The following is a 20,826-nucleotide window of genomic DNA, read 5'->3' on the forward strand; positions in this document are numbered from 1 at the left end:
GTGGGGGGCAGCTGAGTGGTTCAGTGGATTGAGAGCGAGGCCTAGAGATGGGAGGTCCAAGGTTCAAATCTAGCCTGAGACACATCCTAGTTGGGTGACCCTGGGTAAGTCACTTGACCCCCACTGCCTAACCCTTACCACTCTTCTGCCTTAGAACCAATATACAGTATTGATTCTAAGATGGAAGGTAAGGGTTTAAAAAAAAATGTTAGGAATGTTGCTCCAGGTAGAGGGAATGACAGTAATATTAGGTGGATAAGAGAAGGTAGAGCTGTTTGTCTTCCATTGTTTCTGTTTTGTCTGTTAAGGAAGGTGATTTGTAGACTAGAAAGGACAAAACAAAAAAAGGCTAAGAGGAAGTGAATACCCCAGCGTGGAGGAAGAAAGTAAACTAGCACCTTTTGGGCAAGACTGTGACTAGTGCTAGACTCAAAGTCAGGAACACCTGACTTCAAATTCAGCCTTAAATACTTCTTAGTTTTGTGATCCTGGGTAAGTCACTTAACCACTCTCAGCCTCAGTTTCCTCATCTGTAAAATAGGGATAACAATAGTACCTACCTCCCAAGGTTGTTGTAGAAATAAAATGAGATATTTTTAAGTGTTTTGCAAGTCTTAAAGTGCTATATAAAGACTAATTCTTTTTATCATTATACTGATCAAATATGCAGACAACATAAAGTTTGAAGGGATAGCTAACATGTAAGATAACAGAATTAGGATTCAGAAAGATCTTGATAAGTTAGAATTTAACAGTGAAAATATAAAGATTAAATTTAACAGGGACAAATGTGACCTATACTTAGGTTCAAAAAATCAGCTTTACAGATGTAAGATGGGGGGCAGCTGAGTAGCTTAGTGCCTAGCATGCCAGGCCTAGAGTTGGGAGGAGCTAAATTCAAATCTGGCCTCAATACTTACTAGCTGTGTGACTCTGTGCAAATCACTTAACCTCAGTTGCTTCACCCTTGCCCTTCTGTCTTGGAGTTGAACAGAAAGTAAAGGTTTAAAAAAAAATGTAAGATAGGGTAGGAAGAGGCGTCATGATAGAAGGGAGAGAACTGGCCTTGGAGTCAGGAAGATCTGGGGACAAGCCCTTCCTCTGGCACATCCTGGGCAATCACTTAACCTCTGAGCGCCTCTGGAGGCAACATTCCACAACTGTAAATTACAGATCCAGTGCCAGGCTGCGTTGGTAGAAGGAATTTCTTATAGCAATGAAATTATGGGTCTGCACTCCTACAGGCCCTTTCTCCTGAATATTTTTACCTGTGATTTTTAGTTAAAGATTCAGAAGACATGATTATCCAGTTTTGGGGGATGGGGATTAGTTGATACTTTAAAGCAGTGGTATCAAACTCAAATAGAAACAGAGAGCCACTACTTCATATATAAAGATCCCTGCAGACCTCATATTGATTTAAAACATGTTACCTACATTTTGTTTGTTTTTATTCATTTTGCTAAATATTTCCCAGTTACATTTTGATCAGGCTGTGTATTTGATACCTCTGCTATAGATACTATAATCAGGGTTCAAAAATACTTTGACAGAATAGAAGAAGAGGCCAAAACTAACATGATAATATTTAGTAGAGATAAATAGGTCTTGAACTTTGGTTTAAAAAATAAGTAAAGATTGAGGGGAGAAAGGACTAGTATTAACAGTTATTCATGAATAAATAGAATTTTCCTGTTGACCGTGATCAATATAAGTCTGTGATGTAGAGAAGCTGCTGAAAAACCAACAAAAAAAGACCTAATGTGACCCTAAACCACATTAATAAGAACTTCCTAACTGTGAAAACTGCCAAAAAATGAAATGTTCTTCACATGAAGTAGAAACTTGCCTCCCACTTGAGGCATTCAAAGTAGAAGCTGACAGATGGATGATCTCCTGTCCTTCACTGGTAGAGATCTTTGATTAAACAAGCTTTAAGGTACCTTCTAATAATATTATTCTATGACTCTAGAATGTATTGATATATTCTTATTTTTACACCGCCTTTATTTCCATATACATATATAATATATTTTAAATATACTAAATTTTATATGCAGTTTATAGATGCATATATGGAAATGAAGGCAGTGTGTATGGATGTGTGGAAGTGGAAGTGTATAAAGGCTTCCCTTTTACCTACTAAGAGAACTGTCTCTTGTAACAGAGATTAGAGAACAATGGGGAAGTAGGGGTGGGAGGCAGTAGGGAGGCAGTTCAACAAAACTGACCAGAGGGGCAGCTAGGTAGCACAATGGATAGATTATCGGACCTGGCTTCACATCTGGCCTCAGATACTTCCTAGCTGTGTAACCCCTGAGCAAGTCACTTAACTCCAATACCTACACCTTGCCACTCTTCTGTCATAGAATTCATACTAAGAGAGGGTAAGAATTACTAAAAAACAAAAACTGGCTAGCACATCTGCTGAGTCGGATAGCATATGAAGTATTCCATATCCCTTGGCAGAAGTCTCCCACTTTTTCTGCTCTTTGATTTGAGAACTAAGATTGATCATAATCATATTGCATTTAGTTTTGAGTTTAGGGGTTTTTTCCATTTATATTATAGATACTAAATATATTGTTTTCCTAGTTCTGCTTCATTTTGCATTAATTCATGTGTCTTTCCCATGTTTCTTTCAATTTATATTTTGTTTCAGTATTATTCTTTTGCATTCATATAGTACAATTTGTTTAGCCTTTCCTCCATTGTTAAGTATCTAATTTGTTTCCAGTTCCTTCTAACTCAAACAAATACTATGAATATTTTGTATAAATGGAACTTCTCTGTCTGTTTTTGATCTCTCTGTTGTATATATTTTAGCAGTGAGATCTCTGGGTCAAAAGGTAGATTCTGGTACTTTTTCAAGAAGAAACATATTAATACAAATGTATTTGTTAAATCTAATCATAGGCATTCTATCCTCCCTGTTTTCCGGTGATTTCAATTAAATAGGGACTGAACATTCCCCAGTCACTGTCCTTTCAGATTTGAACTTTGTTAGATTTTATTATATGAACGTCAGAAATGCTGAACAGCTTCATCTTGCTACCCTAATCTTTTGTGTCTTTTTTGTCATCTGCTGCATCCCTATTTTAATGACTTCATGATAACAAGGGAATATAATATTTATCAGAGCTAGCTTAGAAGAAGCAGGCATGATCTTTAATTACTGACCATTCCTAAATTATATAATGAGAGGTAACCTTTTAATAGCAAAGGTGATTATCATCACCAACTTTTTTCTTATACTCTCCTCATCATGATTTTGGTAGAGATAGAAAACAGTCAGCCCAAAATGATGAAAAATCACCCAATGTTAGAGGAGAAGAGGATTGTTTTCCCTCCTTAATATAGTACTACTTCCTCTCCAAAGAAAGTATTTTTGGCTTTTCTTGTCCCCTTCTTTGATTAGGCTTGTACTTGTGTAGAAGGCTCAGTAGAAGGTTTTGGATCTTCTCGAGTAGACAAAAGTGTTTGCTGTTATTCTCATGCTTAGTCATTGCTATTATATATATGGGTGTTTGTTTTTTTCCTCTTATATGACTCCAACATCTATTTTAAGATTTCCCATAAGGCTTAGTTCATAGTACAATCCAGTTATATTTCTGTCATGTAAATTCTGCCATATGACACACAACTGCTATGTAACAGGAAGGCATCCACAATCTCTCCTCATGTCATTATTAGTTAGCACATTAGAACTCTAAAATGATTTATTCCATTATAACGGGGTATCCTGTATGGCTTCTGTTGAACTTCAGTTTAATAGCTTTATGCAATGGGAAAAGCATTAGATGTCAAAAGGCATGAGTTTTGTGAGATTTAAAAGAGTGGATGCCCTAAACTGTTATAATTAAAATGGTTGATGTTGTAAACTGTAGTGAGTTAAAATGGTGGAAGATACAAATTATGCTAGATATAAGAGAGGGTGAGTAAATTGTGACCGCAGAAAATATGTTTCAGTACAGTATTTTGGTTTTTAAATCAAATATAAGGTGGTCACCAGGGAAATATTCCCAATTATTCAATATGCCCAAGTCAACTGGGTTTTATAGAGAATTTAATTAATAATACAATGAGTAATCAAAGAAAGAGAGAGAGAGAGAAAAAAAGGAAATAAGTATGAAGGGCCTTAAGCCAACATGGCCTAGACCTGAGTCTTAAGAGAGAGATCAGTCAGTTAGTATTTTATCACTCACCACAAGGGCTGTCTAAGCAAGGATTCTAGGGACACCAGGCCAGCTCCATCTCAGCTGATTTCACCAGAGAGAGAGTTCCAGCCAGAGTCCTCCTCAAAGAGAGATCCAGCCAGAGACTGTTTCAAAGGGCCTCTCTCCAGAGCCTCCAGAGGGACAGAGTCCCCTCAGAGGAGCTCCAGCGATACCTCCTTAGAGATTGTCCTCCAAGAGCTTCCCTTCTCCAGAGCCTCTCTCAAGAGATTCTTCCCAAGTGATCCTCATAAGAGCTTTCTCCAAAAGGATTGTCTTCTCACGAGATTCTGCTTTTTCTTATATAGGGGTTTTTCTCCTATGTCACCTCCCCTAAGTCCTTACATCTACCAATCACTGTAGACGTTTTCCAAAGGACTGCCCATCTGAATTCCTGCTAAGTCGACTAATCCCCTCAGTAAATCTGAACCAGAGAAAACACAGCTGAGTCGACTAATCTCATTAAAAGAAAACCTGCCCAACCTTTATAGGAACCTAGCATCCCATTGTATCAATTCTAAAAACAGGCATGGCTCAAAGAACTCCTTGCCTCATCATAAGCATGGGTCCAAGTACTTTCATTGTTTAGCAAGGAGTTTTCTCCCCTAAAGCAGTCTTAAGTACCGGTGGAGTAGAGGTCCTCCCATTTCTGATCCTGGTGAGTTCTCACATCAAAATGGGGAATGTTTCCAGTAGGGAATTTGTTCCAATGGAGGATTCCTCAATGTGGAAATTTTTAACATTCACAAGTCTAAGAAATTTCAAGATTTACAGTTTGCATTAAGGCCGAGCTCCACCATTTTCTAGCCATGTAACCATGGTTTAACTTTGTTTAACCTTGGTCTAAGTTCATGTCCAAACAAGGGACAGAAAGGATTTCAGAAGATAAAGTTAATAGTTTTTACTACACAAAACTTAGAAATTTTCACACAAACAAATCCAAGTTTGTGGTGGTGGTAGGATATCCCAGGGGAAGGAGAACCCCAGGCCTTCCAAGTTCTAGGAAGATATAGCAATAGAGGCATGATTTTGAAGCTCAAAAGGTCAAGAACAGGACCAGGAGGAAAGTAAAGGGCAGCCAGCCTAGACCTCTCCAAGTTGATATTCTTGGAGGAATTCACCAATGGGAGAATGGGGGGCAGTACATGTGTAGGGTCATCCCATGGTAAAAAAAAACCTTGGCAATGGTAGGATATGCCAGGCAAGAAAGTCCCTTGGTCTTGAGAGAAGTTCCAGTATGAAATAGTAGCAAAGGTGTGATTTTGAAGTCCATAAAGTCCAGAACACTGAAAGACTTTAAAAGTCTGGTCAACACAATAATTCCAGAAGATATATGCTAAAACCTCCAATCTACCCACTGACATAGAGGTCACATGGTACAGAATGAGACATAGATTTTTATTGGCTGTATTCATTGCAAGAATTCGTTTTGTCTGACCATATATATATATATATATATATGTATATATATATATATATATATATATATGTGTGTGTGTGTGTGTGTGTGTGTGTGTGTGTGTATATATATATTTCCTCTGGGAGTGGGGAGGAGGATTGTTTTTTCTTTTCTTTTTTCTTTTTTTCAGTGAGGGAAATGGGTAAGAGAGGAAATAAAGTTTTGCTCATTTTTAAAGGAAATTTAATTTTAAAAGAAAAAAGCATAGAATAAATTCTGTACGTTATTTTACTTAAAAACAAACAAACAAAAAAACTTGGTTTAACCAAATCACTTAACTTCTCCAAACTTCAGTTTCCTCATCTGTATAGAGGAGATAACACTTCTCCTATTTACATGACAAGGAAAATCATTTTCAAACTATTTCTTCACATAAATGTATCTTCTTAATATTCACTGCTACTCTTCCCCTCTCTCCAATATACCTATGCTGTTTCTTTTGTATATAAAATAGGCCCTCCAGAACCATGTTCTAGACATAGTTCCCATCCTACCTAGTCATAGACACCTTTGATGATAAATGTGCTTCCTTAAATTCCTCTTCCTTAAATAAACCTCTAATTTACTTCTTTGTTACTCATACTTTTTGCATTTGTTTATAGACATTTAAGACTATGGAGTTTTATTACAGACCTCTTTCTTGATTTGGAATTCCTTACTGCTAATCTATCTAATTTTTTTTTTTACCTGATGTGATATACAAAGGTTATTTTCTCTCCCCCACCTTTTCCTTTTCTTTAATTAGATTTGCTAAAGTCCAGGCAAATACATCATTACTAATCCTTGTTAGGTGCACTTCCATACTTGGGCAGGAGTCTGCCATTCCTACATTTTTAATCGAAATCCCTTTCTTAGACATCATCATCTTAGCCAGCTGTTGGTTCTCTAAATTTGCTTTTCTTTTCTAAATCACTTGCCTTCAGTGGGCTGTGATGAAAATAGCACCTGTGCCCCCTAAGGTCTTCATTTTCTTGTCCCAAACTCTATAAGAATTAGCAGTGTTTTCTAGTTTCCTTATGGTGGTAGCATTTGTTTCCATTTGGATCACTGGAATTGGAATCAACTAGTTTGAGAAGTCCCTGGAGACACTTGGTCAGATCTTGGAGAACTGCCTCAGGAAGACCACAAATCTCTCTCTGATGTATAGCTCCTTCATTACCATTCAGCAGAGTCACCAACCACTATGTGACTACTTCCTTTGACCTTTATTAAATGATTTCTAACCTGTCAGTACGAGTAGATCCATGGTCATTCTTTTTTTTTTTTAAACCCTTACCTTCTGTCTTGGAGTCAATACTGGGTATTGGCTCCAAGGCAGAAGAGTGGTAAGGACTAGGCAATGGGGGTCAAGTGACTTGCCCAGGGTCACACAGCTGGGAAGTTTCTGAGGCCGGATTTGAACCTAGAACCTCCCATCTCTAGACTTGGCTCTCAATCCACTGAGCTACCCCACTGCCCCCCCATGGTCATTCTTAGGAGGAAAAGTAGCTGTTTCAGAGAATTGTCCTCATCAAGAAAAGCCTTCTATTTATTACTTAGCTCCAAGTGTTCAGTGATATTTCTTCCCTTTTTGCTCATTTTTCCAACTTCCAGCTACCTGTCAAAGGACAAGATACTCCTCTGATTTCCTTCAGGTCTCTTTTTTTCATTTTTACATTGATGTCTATCTAGGAATACTTCATACTCCCTGATAATCTAGAAAACGGAGATCTTTCTTATCTTCTCGAAGAGGGAGACTAACTTGAACTTTTGATATAGATAAAAGTTACTTGGCTATTGCAAAGGAAAAAACATTTCATACTCCCTGCAGATCACTACAAAATGATTCCTACTCTCCATACTTTTTCCTTTTTTTTTTAAGCCCTTATCGTCTGTCTTAGAATTAATACTAAGTATTGGCTCCAAGGCAGAAGAGCAGCTATGGGCTAGGCAATTGGGATTAAGTGACTTAACACAGCCAGGAAGTGTCTGAGGCCAGTTTTTAACCCAAGACCTCCCATCTCCAGGCCTTGCTTTATGAGCCACCTCCCTGCCTCTCTCCATACTTTGTTGACACAAAGTCCTCAGTCCTTTGTCATTCCTATTAGTAGCTCTTATTGCCAACTTCCCCCAGAGAACTGCTGTGGTAATTCTCCTCCACACACATTCCAGCAAAAGTGGATTATTTGTGTGGAAGAGAGAAATGCTAAAATGAATGAAAAGACTGGATTTTGCAAATCTATTTCAGAAAAAAATGAGATGGAACTCTGCTGCCATCGGGGGATGGGAGTGGAACATTCCAGCTAAGTTAAAGGTGGAGCAGTTGGGAAGTGCTGGGTTCTTCTCTCCTTGGCTTGAAGAGAGAAGGAACAAAATCCTTATTGAACAGACAAAGCTATACCCACTAAATCCTTTGCTGAGCAGTAGAAGATCCAGATCATTCATCTGATACATTAGTAGGATAGAGACTTTTTCCCTTCGGGGAAGACAATAGTCTATCCTGCAGAAGATTCATCCAAACCATATCTCTGAGACAAGAAGTACGAACATCTTGAGCCCACAATGACATTAACTTAGTGTGAGACTTAGTCCCAGACTTGTGCTTCAAACCTCCTGAAACCATCTATAGGAGGGAAATAGTCAGGGACTTCCTGTTTCCTCTATCCTCATTTATACTTTAACTCTTTACCCAATAAATAGTTATTTTTGCTTTACTGAAGACTCAACTATCTTAAATGTACTAGAAGGGGTATTAGCAATACATCCACTAAAGAAGAAAGAGACTGGAGGGGATTTCCTCTTACCCTTGGGGGGAATGGGGGAGGGGAATTAGTGTTACTCTTTATCTGTTCCCTCTCTCTCAAGTATCTGTCCAAACTTTAGTTCCTTCTTGATTTCCTCACTAGTACCCTTGGCAACTCCAAAAGATGTCCTGTGCTTTCCACACCTTGTCTTTGCTCATACTGTTCCCTGCACCTGAAATGTCCTCTCATCTCCTATGATCTCTGATTATTGGCATCCTATATATCCTTTAATGCCTTCCCAACATCTCAACTGCCTGGGAATTGTCTTCCTCCTCTGATCCTACAGCACTTCATTCCTCATCCACATTTAACATTCTCGTCTATACCATAATTGTTTATGCATATTTCTTATCTCCCTCTCCTAGATGTTTATATCCTTGAAGACAAGGAACAGTCATATGTATCTCCTTATTTCTTCCCCAGTGCCTAGCTCAGTGTAGGTGCTTAATAAATACTGAATGTGAAACATTAGAAGAGTACAGAATCTTCCCAACTAGGTTTTAAATTCTTTTAGGTAAAGGCTCTTATATATCTTTCTATTCCCAGCACCTACCAGTGCCCTGTGCATAGGAGACTCTCAATAAATGTTAAGGAGGAGAATTAAAGGATACAAAAGGAAGCCCGAGATGTATGGATGGAGCAGGTCACTTAGCTAAATGTCTGGAACCAAAAGAAAGGCTCGTCAGCAGTTTTCTGCCAGGAGAGCCCAGGATACACTGAGCCAGTCAGCAAATCAAGAAGCTACCAGGAGAGCACTTTCAGCTTAAAGTTTGAGGGGTACACCTGAGCTACAGAGCACAATCCTGACAATAAGAAAAGACAATGACCCCCCCATAGATAGGGGTTAGCAAAGGGACCTGCTGATTGGAAGAAGAATGATAAATAAAAGAGAGAGCCAGAGACTGAGATGGCTTAATGTCTTAAACCAGTAGCAAGCTAATTAAGTACTTCTAATGTTCCTCAGCTATTTATAGTTTGTACACCCAAATCCCGAAACACTGGAGTAAGATTTAGTTATATACTTGAATAGGTTCTGAACATTATGTACTACAGTAGCCAAATGGCAGCTACAAAAAATTGAAAGATGAAGAAAAGATAAATTCCTCTATCTTTTGGCCTCATGGGTTTTAACACTGGAAAGTAAACTCAGAATATAACTTCAGTAAACTGAGGAGAGTCTTCTACTTGAGGACGAACTACTCTATAAGAAAGCAGGGCAAAGGTCCTTGCACATTAGGCTATTCATGTATATAAAAGTGGCATGTGAAGGGTAAAATCTAACTATGTTAGCATCTTCATTGAGTGGTGCTACACAGAATCTCATTTTTATAAAGTTGGATAATCTCTTGCCTCAGGGCCATTGTCTCTATTCCCTAGACATTAAACCTTGAGAACCCTACTGCAACTTTTTTTGTTATAATGTATTCTTCTAACATGGACTCTAGAAACTATATTGTACTTATATTCTGATGTATTAAGTATCTCCAGCATTTTGGTGCTGTACCAGTAAAAGGAAAGGCACAAAATTTTGCATTTAACTATTTCTATATAAAGGATTTGGTGTGTCAAAGAGAGCTTTATGAAAGAGGCATTATAGTTACAGTCAAGTTTATTCAATCATTCATGGGTTTTCAGCATATTAATAATACCACTATAGTAAAGGATTTCTTAGGGAGGGCCAGGTATACCAAAAAGTATATCTTTCAGTAGCTAGCATCCGTGGGTCATGTCAAGAATCTTTCTTCTCCCTCTGTTGCAGAATTAAAATGCCATATATGTACTTTGTGGAAAGCCTCTGGCTCCCTCCATCAGTATCTATAGTCCAAGGGTCACAAAGCTGAGAGATTTAGATAATGCATGCTTGGTTCTAGAATTTGTTTTTAATCTTTTGAATCTTTATTTAGTGGTAATTGCCAGTGTTGAGTGAAAAGATGATGATTTTCATAGAATCACTAAGTTTTAGGATTGTAAAGTACCCTGGAAGCATCTAATCCAACTAAAACCTGGTAATTTTTATATGATATGATATGATATGATATGATATGATATGATATGATGTGATAAAATATACTAACATACTATAGTAATACTAATATAATAACCCTGACCATTGGTCATCATCTCAAAGACCTCCTGTGAGGAAAAATTCACTTCTTCCCAAGGAAGCTCATTACACTCTAGGAAAGAACTAAGTATTAGCAAGTTGTTCCTGATAATAAGCCTAAATAGCTTCTCTTCAGCTTCCATCCATTGCTCTGGATTTTTCTTTCTGGTGCTGAAAAGAACTGGTCTGATCCTTCTGCCACAGGCCACTTCTTCAAATACTTGAAGACTGCTCTTATGTTCTCCTTGAATATTCCTTTCTCCAAGCTCAGCCAGTGTTTTGTCCCTTCAACTGGTCAGTCAGTCACTAAAGACTTAAATATGCTAAATGCTGGTCAGTGCTATTGTTATGCCAGTTGATGTGCCAGTGCTGATGGTGAGCCAATTACTTGTTCCTTGTTTTACTTGAATCACTTTTCTTCCAAAGGTCTCACCAGACTGGGCCTTTTTTTTTAAAAAAGATTTGGACATTTTAATTTAATTAATTTAGAATGTTTTTTACATGATTCATGTTCTTTCCCTCCCTTCCCCCACCCCCCCATAGCCAATGAACAATTCCACTGGGTTTTATGTGTGTCATTGATCAAGATCTATTTTCATATTATTGATATTTGCACTATAGTGATGGCTTAGAATCTATATCCCCAATCATATCCCCATTGACCCATGTGATTAAGGAAATGTTTTTCTTCTGTGTTTCTGCTCCCATAGTTCTTTCTCTGGATGTGGATAGCATTCTTTTTCATAAGTCCCTCAGAATTGTCCTGGGTCATTGCATTGCTGCTAGTAGAGAAATCTATTACATTTGATTGTGCCACAGTATATCCGTCTGTGTATAAGGTTCTCCTGGTTCTGCTCCTTTCACTCTGCTTCAATTCCTGGAGGTTGTTCCAGTTCACATGGAATTCCTCCAGTTCATTATTCCTTTGAGTACAATAGTATTCCATCACCAACAGATACCACAATTTGTTCAGCCATTCCCCAATTGAAGGGCATCCCCATATTTTCCAATTTTTTGCCACCACAAAGAGCACGGCTATAAATATTTTTGAACAGGTCTTTTTCCTTATTATTTCTATAAACCCAGCAGTGGTATGGCTGGATCAAAAGGCAGACAGCAGACTGGGCCTTCTTGATGTACCTAACACACATGATATTCTGCTTCCTGGATGTCTCCCTATGAACAGGCTATCCCCTAGGGTATGGAATGCACTCCCTCTTCATGTCTGCCTCCTAGAGATTCTCCTTTCCAAAATTCAGCTCAAATGTCCTCCCTCTAATGGGGTCTTTTGTGATTCCCTCCAACTGTTTGGACCTCCCTGGCAAAAATATTATCTTGTACTTATTTTGTATATATTTATCCATGGATGTTGTCTCCTCTTGGAATAAAGAAGTTTCTTGAGGATAGGAACTCCTTTATCTTTGTCTTCCTGTCCCTGCACCTAGCACAGTGCCTCGCACATAAGCAGCACTTCATAAATTCTTGTTGATCAGTAAATATCAAACAAAGAATCTTATTCCTTTGTTTAATTCTGGTCTTAGCCAAAAGTCATGCAGTGTATATTCCAAGCAGGAATATTTCATAGACAAGTGTGTGAAACATACTATGCTGTTAGTGCTTTCATCATCACAGACTCAGCGGTATCATTGCAGTTCAGTGGAAGCACCTTTGAGGCACTGCACTGCATCTCACTTTCCAAGTAAAGGGAAATAATAGAACTTTTTGTCTTCCTTCAGAATATTAAAAGACTCCTGCAGAATCCCAAAGTAACTGAATTTGATGCTGTACGCTTAGTGATGCTTTATGCCCTGCATTATGAACGACATAGCAGTAATAGCCTTCCTGGACTGATGATGGACCTCAGAAATAAAGGTGTTTCAGAGAAGTATCGCAAGGTAACCCTTACAGAAGGCCCTATAATTGAATTGAGGGGTGGAGGGAGGAATTGAGGGAGAAGAGGAGGTATGATAAGGTAGCTTGCTTTGGGGGAAAATAATTTAACCACAAAATGCCAACTTAGAAAATACCTCTTTTGTAAACAGAAGCATGGTGATTTGATGCTGAGTTATCAGAAACAATCTAGTAGACAAAAGTATAGAATGTGACATTGAGCTTAATTCCTTGGTTGGAGGAGTTGGGATTTGACTGAGACATAGAGAAAATCCTATAAGGATGTAACTTCTGAGAGCACACAACCAAGAAGACAGAGCACTAGACATTTACTCCCGATTCTCAAAAGTACTCAAACTTTGCCAGAATGAGAATTATGTGCAAGAGATAAAGCAATTTCATCTGTGTCCAGAACCATAAAGAGTTAACAATTCAATGAATAACAGAGAAGGCTAACTCTTAACAGACTCATTCAGTGTCTCCTCTCCCACTGCTCACCAAGCTCCAACAGGTTTATGCAAGCATACCCTTGGACTGACAACAGAACTCAACTCTACCCACCATACCCCTCCTCTCAATGCCATTAGAAAGCCAAAAGTCAGACTCTTACTCAGGCTGGGATTACCATGTTGTAGTGTTCTGCTACAACAGATCTCCCCTAGATAATTGAAGAACAGAGAAGTGGAATAAGTCGTGTGTGTGGCTATCTGACACCCTACTAAATCTGAGGAAATGAGCCCAGCATCCAGCTGGGGGCCAGTTCTGTGACCCCAGAAGTCACTTGGAGTGGATACTGAAGACTGTGAAAATTTAATTGTTCAACATGGCACAAGACTGAGGTGATTTTGAGATCCAGCCTCCAGGGAAACAGGAATTGAAGGAAAAGGAGTCAGAAGTAAGCAATAAGAAAAAATAAGGGGGAAAGACTGAAATTACTAGAAATCTAAGGAGGAAGAAAACTCAGTTAAGACCTTGAGCATAAGCAGATAAACCAACAGGGAGGCTATTGATAACAAAAAGTAATATGTCCATCAGATAAGCTCAAAGAATAAAATATTGTGATATTATAATACATTTAAAATGTATAAAAATATTATAGGACAGAGAAAAATAAATTATCATCTGCTGAGGTAGAAGACCCTGTAGATTCCCCAGAGAACCACAGCAGGTTGTTTCTGAAAGATTTAAAAGAAAAATAAGAATCATGAAAGCAGAATTTATTGTATGTACAACAAAAATAAATGGCAGAATTATTTTAAAAAGTAAATACATGGTAGCAAGTTTCACCAAAGAAACAAAAGCAAGAATAACTGATCAGAAATGCAAAAATATAGAGGTAAAGGACCATCTTGAAGAAGAGAAGCAAAAAGCAATAATATTCAAATAAAACAATTCCTATACCAGCAAAATATATTGGTATCAAATACAGGATATGTAAACTCAACTTAATAATTTTAGCACTCCCAGAAGACACTCCCAGAAACCTGAACACCACTGTGCAAAAAATAACATAAGAAAATATCCCCTAATGTAGATATGAACACAAAAAGGTGCCAGTTAAAGAACCCACAGACCTCCAAAAAAGATGATTTCAGAAAACTCTATTCAGCAAGCTATGAGACACACAATAGTTAAATTTAACAATTCCATTAACAAATAACAAATTCTGCATGTGACCAGGAAATTCAAATAACAAGACTTTTCCACACTCATAGAAACCATAGGAGGTAATGGAATAATTTGTTTAGAAAAGTGAAAAAGTTCAAGATACACCTTGTAGTCTATTCTGAAAATCAAAGTCTAAATATCAATTTAAAAAGAGAATTGTCCAATTAAAAAGAAATGTTCGAAGCATTCATAGAAAGAAACACAGACCTCAAAAGAATCATTTGCTTTTTAAACATCCTAGACATCAAATTATGCAAGAAAGGTGTAGATAGTGGCTAAAAAACAGTGTTGGATCTGTGGAATAGGCTATAGAGGGAGGAATCAGAAACAATGCAACTCAATCCAGTTTTTTTTGTAAACTACTTTCCTGTTTTTCCAAATAGGAAGGAACCTTTTACTTGATAAAAATTTCTGGAAAAGCTAAAAAGCAGTATGGTGGAAATTAGGTCTAAACCAACACTTCATACCAAGTTCCACATGGATTTGACCTTAATATTCAAGATCTATTAGGAAATCAGAAGAAAAACAAATCATATACCTCTCACAATTAAGGGTGGAGATGTATTCTTTTTTTAAAAGATTTTTTATTTATTTTGTTGAATATTTGCCAATTACATGTAAAAAGATTTTTGACGTTCATTTTTTTAAAAAATCCCAAGTTCCAAATTCCCTTTTTCCTTTCTATTCTTTTCCATTGCTTAAGAAGGCAAGCAATTTAATATGGATTATACATGTGAAATAATGCAAAAAATAAGTAGGAGATGTATTCTTAACAAAGCAATGGTAGAGGCAGTTTGCAGAAGACAAAATAGATAACTTTTAATTATATTTAACTAAAAAGCATCAGCACAAACAAATTTAAAGTACGTAGGTAAGATTTAAAACAATCAAATGAGTTTGAGGGGGGTTTTCTAAGATATTTAAACAATTAATAGATTAAACCAAAAGTCATTTCCCCAAAGTGGTCAAAGGGTATAAAGAAATGATTCTCAAAAGTATTAGAAACTATCAACAGTTACATTAAAGAATGTACCAAATCCTTAATAATAAGAGAAAAGCAAATCAAAACAACTTTGAGGTTTTGTGTTGAAAAAGTAGTGAGGAAGAGATTCTGACTGGTGTGTTGTAGATAGAGCTATGAATCAATACAGCCATTAATGGAAAACAATTTAGAATTATGCAAATAACAAATTGTGGCACGTGAATGTGATGAAATATTACTGTGCAGTAAGAAATGATGAATATGATGAATGCCAAGAAGCATGGGAAGGTCTACATGAAAAATTGCAGAGTGAATTAAGCAGAGCTAAGAAAACATGCATACTACCTATAATGATAGACAGCACAACCACCAATAAAATCAAAAGTGAATGTTGCAAAATTATAAAGATATAAGCTCAAGAGAAGAGATATGAGAAGACATCGCCCACCACTGTACAGAGGTACAAATGTTGAACACTTCACTTATTTTCAAACTTTTTGATACATTTGCCAGTTGTACTGATTTTTTCCCCTTTTTTCTTTTTTTAATCTTTAAAAAACACTTTGTTATATTAAATAGCTCTCTGGAAAAAGGAAGAAAAGTAATACTGGGGAAAATTATGGTGACATAAAAAGCAAAATACACCAATAAAATTTATTTAAAGCAACTACCAAAAATACATTGAAGACAACAATATGACTTTACATACTCTATGTAACTTTACCCCTTAGAAAAAAAGGGTATGACTAGAACTAGTCATTGGTGAGATTTCTCCAGAGATGCTGCCTGGTCACTAAGGTTTCTTCTTTTTTTCTAAAGCTGGTGCCTGCCCTTGTTGAGTACGGTGGCAAACGAGCAAGAGGAAGTGACCTCTTTAGCCCTAAAGATGCTGTAGCTATTACCAAACAGTTCCTCAAAGGATTGAAGGTATTAAAATCTCTTATCATGTTTCTCTAGTTGGGAAGTAGCTGAAGGTCAAGAGGGCACAAGTGCACAAATGGATAGATATAAACTTTAAAGGTTTTTACAATTTGCTCTTGATTTAAGACCATGCCAGTTAAATTAGAATAGATGTCCAAAAGAGTTTCATCTAGGCAATTAGGTAGTGTGGGAGACAGCAGACTGGACTTTGAGTCTACACCCTGAGTTCAAATCTGACCCCAGACACTCACTAGTTCTATGACTCTGGGCAAGCCACTGAACCTCATCTATAAAATAGGGACAGTAATGTCACCTACCTTACAACGTTGTTGTGAGGAGAAAATAAGTTAACATATGTAAACTGTTTTGCAAACCTTAACATCATATCTAAATGCTAGTTCTTATCATTTAGAAGTTTTCAGTATTGGAATAGTATTAGCACAGGATTTAATAGCTGAGTAGGAAATAGCTAAAACAAGTTGTAGTAGGTTGAGGCAGCTGGTGGCTCAGTGGAAAGGGCACAGGGCTTAAAAGTCAGGAGGACTCAAGTTCTAATTTGGCCTCAGACACTTACTGGCTGTGTCATCCTGGGCAAGTCATTTAACCTGTAAACTATGAATATTACTAATACCTTCCTCAAAGGGTTGTTGCAATAATCAAATACAATGATCATTGTAAAAAAGTGTCTAGCACATAGTAGGTGCTGTGTAAATGTTTCTTCCCTTCCTCTAGTGGATATTTAGAGCTGAATGGACAAACAATACAGTTTTTAGACATAGTGAATTATCTCAAATGCATTTCTTTTTCCCTTCTGTTCCATTTAACATTTTTAATACTAAATAACATCTCCAAGGGAAGTTGTTAGAGAGGATGATAAATTTATAGAAATCCTTTTCTATGCCTAGCTCTAAATTATGTAGTATTTTGTACAGGGTAGGAACACTGATGATGAAATAAATAAATGCTTCTAGAATTCAATTTTGAAACTATCTCATAAAACTGTCTTTCTGATCTGAGTGTCATTCATGTGTTTGTATTGCAAAATATTCCCATAAGTGACATAAGAACCATTTCCCTCTGTCTTAGGGAGTGGAAAATGTTTATACACAGCATCAACCTTTCCTATATGAGACACTGGACCATCTCATCAAAGGGAAGCTTAAGGAAAATCAGTACCCTTACTTAGGCCCCAGCACACTGAGAGACAGGTAAGAACAAAATCAAAAAGCCTAATGACCCAGACCAGAAAAGATGAGCCAAGAAAAAAACTAAGGCAAATTAAGGTGACCCCTTCCTTCTAGGGTACCAGTAGGGTCAAGAAAAGTGACAATCCTTTTGGCTCTAGGAGCTAGCACCAAGATTGGGATATAATTGTAGGAAACATTTGCTCAATCCTCAAACACACCTGTTTGTTTTTAAGTCACGCATCAGATACTCCTGCAAGCCCACCAAACAGTGTCATATTTGCCTGTTAGAATCTGATGTATCTCCTTGTACCCTTCAAACTCAGCCCCATGGCATCTGAGGCTTGTAGCAGAAATGCCAAAAATAGATTCACTACTTGATTAAGATCCAAAGCAGGTTGTCGCTATTTTGGGTTGTGACTGGACTTTGCCAAATGTGGCCAGCATGCAAGCTGAGAGCCCTACTTAATGAAGTCACAGTTGCTAAATACACAATCCATGGATGGCCTGAGGAAGCATTTGGTTGAAATGATCCTTCTAATCCAAGTCAGTCTGTTTTGCTAAAAACAAAAACTTGTCCAATGCAGTTTAGACCAACCTGAATGATAAAGTGTATACATGGAATACCTAGTACTAAAATATGTGCCAGTAGTCTAAATCGAGATCATATGTACAATATATTCTCAATAGAGCTTATTATATATTCCCTAGTCTGTTAGGGAGATTTATATGGGACCTGAATGGTAATTTGTTATTACTTAATAATTGTAGTTCACAATCTTTGAAAGAACAAGACTTTAAAAACATGACTTATTTCCTATTAGTATTATGGTAGACAGATGAATTTTCTTTGGAAATATATAATTCCTTTTCTCCATAGGGCTTTGTCTGCCCTCTCTCAAAAATCTCTGCAATTTTCATGAAAAAAGATGGAAATGACCTCCTTTTATAAATCCAAGGCCTGGTAGCAGATTGTTGGGGGTTAAATTTAGGATGTGTAGTCATTCAGATGAAATATATTAGAGTGTTCAGGATCAAGGTTCAGAAATGTTGGCTGAGTGGGAAGAATGGAAACCAGTCCAAGTCTAGTTATCCATTTGTTAGATGATTTGAGAAATACATTATGCAGCTTGTCTTTCTTTCCATTCATTATTCCTAGATGTACTATGGAGCATTAGAATTAATTGGATCAAAGTAAAAACTGTATTTTACAATGACTTTCATGTAAGAAAAACTATAGGACATCAGAAATACTATTTACATCTAAATGAAAAACTAGGTCACAAAAGAAAATTTGCTTGTGGTTTGTTTATGTCAACCAGCCTCTCTGTTTTCTTGGGATTAATTTCTAACAAAGTTCAAAGTAGTACTGTTCTAACAGCATGTACAGTTCTTGCTGGTTCCTACCACTCACCTGAATGTGTTTCCAGATAATAACACAACTACTTTACAGCAGGATGTCTGCAGAGGGCCCTCAAACCTGGCATTGTTCCTCATTCATTGTGAAATATAAACTCAGAAACTAACCCCCTCCCCCAAGATTACCATTACCATTGGATTGAATTCTTAGAAGACAATTTGATGAGAGGAATACATCAGAACAGTCAAAATCAAAATCTTTCTTTGCACTCATTTCCAGCTGTATTATTAAAAGCCAAAGAAGTACCCTTTAAACTACAGACACACTAAGTCATTTGTCATCAGAATAACACAGCAGAAACTCCTTCAAGATATCCTGGGGAGTGGTTGGGGGTGACTGGATTGTGTTTTGCTGATCTTTAGCATTACTATAATGGGGGCAGCTGGGTGGCTCAGTGGATTGAGAGCCAGGCCTAGAGACGAGAGGTCCTGGGTTCAAATCTGGCCTCAGACACTTCCCAGCTGTGTGACCCTGGGCAAGTCATTTGACCCCCATTGCCTAGCCCTTACCACTCTTCTGCCTTGGAGCCAATACAGAAGGTAAGGGTTAAAAAAAAAAAGAATTACTATAACAACTTGGGTTTTTATTTAGGCTTATCATTGATAAAATGTTTTCAAACATTTCATACATTGTATAGTCAATAACAATCCTGTGAATATGGAAAGCAAATATCAGTCTCTCTGTTTCATCTCTGAAAAAACAGACTGACAGGATGTCACTTTCCCAAGATCATATGGTTGGCTGGCAGAGTCAAACCTCAAACCCAGGGCTTAAATATATATATGTATATGTGTACATATGTATATATGTATGTATGTATGTATAATGTGTCTATTATATGGTAATATATTTTTGTAGTATAGTATATAGTATAATACTGAAGTAATGATTTTTATGACATATAACACTTTAAGGTATATAAAGTACTTTGTGTGCATTATCTTATTAGAGCCTCACAAAAACCCAGAAAGGCAAATACTACAAAGCTTATTATCTCTTTTTTACAGATCAGGAAACAGTGTAAGAGGGTTTAAGCAGCTCCCCCAAAGTCACACAGCTAGCAAAGGTCAAAGACAATATTTGGATCCAGTTCTCTCCCGAGTCTCCTACTATATTCTGTCTCCTGTCTTTTGGAAAGAACATTTATAGGCGAGGCAGTTGACGTTCAGATTGTGACCTGTCTAAGGCCTCACAGGTAATAAGTGTAGAATCTGAGGTCCACGCTCTTCTGACTGAAGGTTCGATTTGGGGGCCGTCTTGGACCATCACTGTCATCAGTTCTCGACAGAATCCGAGTCACTGACTTGGGCCACACTAGATGAGGTTACAGTATAGGGAATCAGGAGACTGCTCCAGGAGTGAGTGTGCTGATCTTGAAATCCAGATTCTTCTACCCAGTCCCAGCACTTACCAACTCAGATCGTAGGTGGGTCAGTGAACTCTTGGTCAGTCAACAAGCATTTGTCTCTTATTATCCCAGGTCTGTGCCAAGCCCGTGATAACATCATCCATAACCTAGTAATGATAATGGCTATAGAGCAGATCTCATGGAGTAGTTGGGGGGGAAACAGTTTGGAAAGCCTTAAAAGGTATCATAAGGTGTGAGCTTTTATATGATTTTAAAAAATTATTACAGTCCCTTTCATATCCTCTCTTTGTACCTTATCACTAATAGAACTTTCTCAGTTTTATTATCAGATATTGCAAGGGGAAAAAAATTCTTCACCAAAATGGTTACCTATTGAGAATTTTCTAACTAACTGTTACATTTTTATCTGCCAAAAAGACAAGAAGAAACAATCCCAGTCAGGAAGAAGGGAAACATAGCTGAACATTGCTTATAACCCATATTTTTTTAATTTAAAAAATAGTATTTTATTTTTTAATTACATGTGAAAATAATTTTAATCTTTTTTAAAATTTGAGTTTCAGTTTCTCTCCCCTTCTCCTTCTTATAGAAAGCATGCAGTTTATTATAAGTTATATATGCAAAATATATTTCCACATTAGTCATTTTGTGAAAGAAAACTAAAGCACTTTATATATATATATATATATATATATATATATATATATTTCAACCTTCAGTGTCTTCTCCAGAGGTAGATAGCATTTTTCGCCATAAGTCCTTTGAAATTATTTTAGGTTATTGTATTGCTGAGAATAGCTAAGTCATTTATACAATATTTCTGTTACCATAT

At 37.1% G+C, this 20,826-nt stretch overlaps 1 protein-coding gene across 6 annotated transcripts in view; it reads left to right on the forward strand.

The window, feature by feature from the left end:
- VPS45 (vacuolar protein sorting 45 homolog) overlaps positions 1–20,826 on the forward strand; it is a 73,227-nt gene that overhangs the window by 22,689 nt on the left and 29,712 nt on the right. For 5 of the 6 annotated variants that reach the window (XM_007485363.3, XM_056819325.1, XM_056819326.1 and 2 more), the window contains exons 11-13: positions 12,297–12,455; positions 15,920–16,027; positions 17,108–17,229. In XM_007485363.3, the coding sequence (XP_007485425.1) occupies positions 12,297–12,455; positions 15,920–16,027; positions 17,108–17,229 (389 nt within the window). Of the gene's footprint in view, positions 1–12,296; positions 12,456–15,919; positions 16,028–17,107; positions 17,230–19,632; positions 19,821–20,826 lie in introns of all 6 variants that reach the window. The other variant, XM_016429142.2, reaches the window with a different exon arrangement.

The sequence above is a fragment of the Monodelphis domestica genome, chromosome 2 (genome assembly GCF_027887165.1).
Source record: "Monodelphis domestica isolate mMonDom1 chromosome 2, mMonDom1.pri, whole genome shotgun sequence".
Lineage (NCBI taxonomy): Eukaryota > Metazoa > Chordata > Mammalia > Didelphimorphia > Didelphidae > Monodelphis > Monodelphis domestica.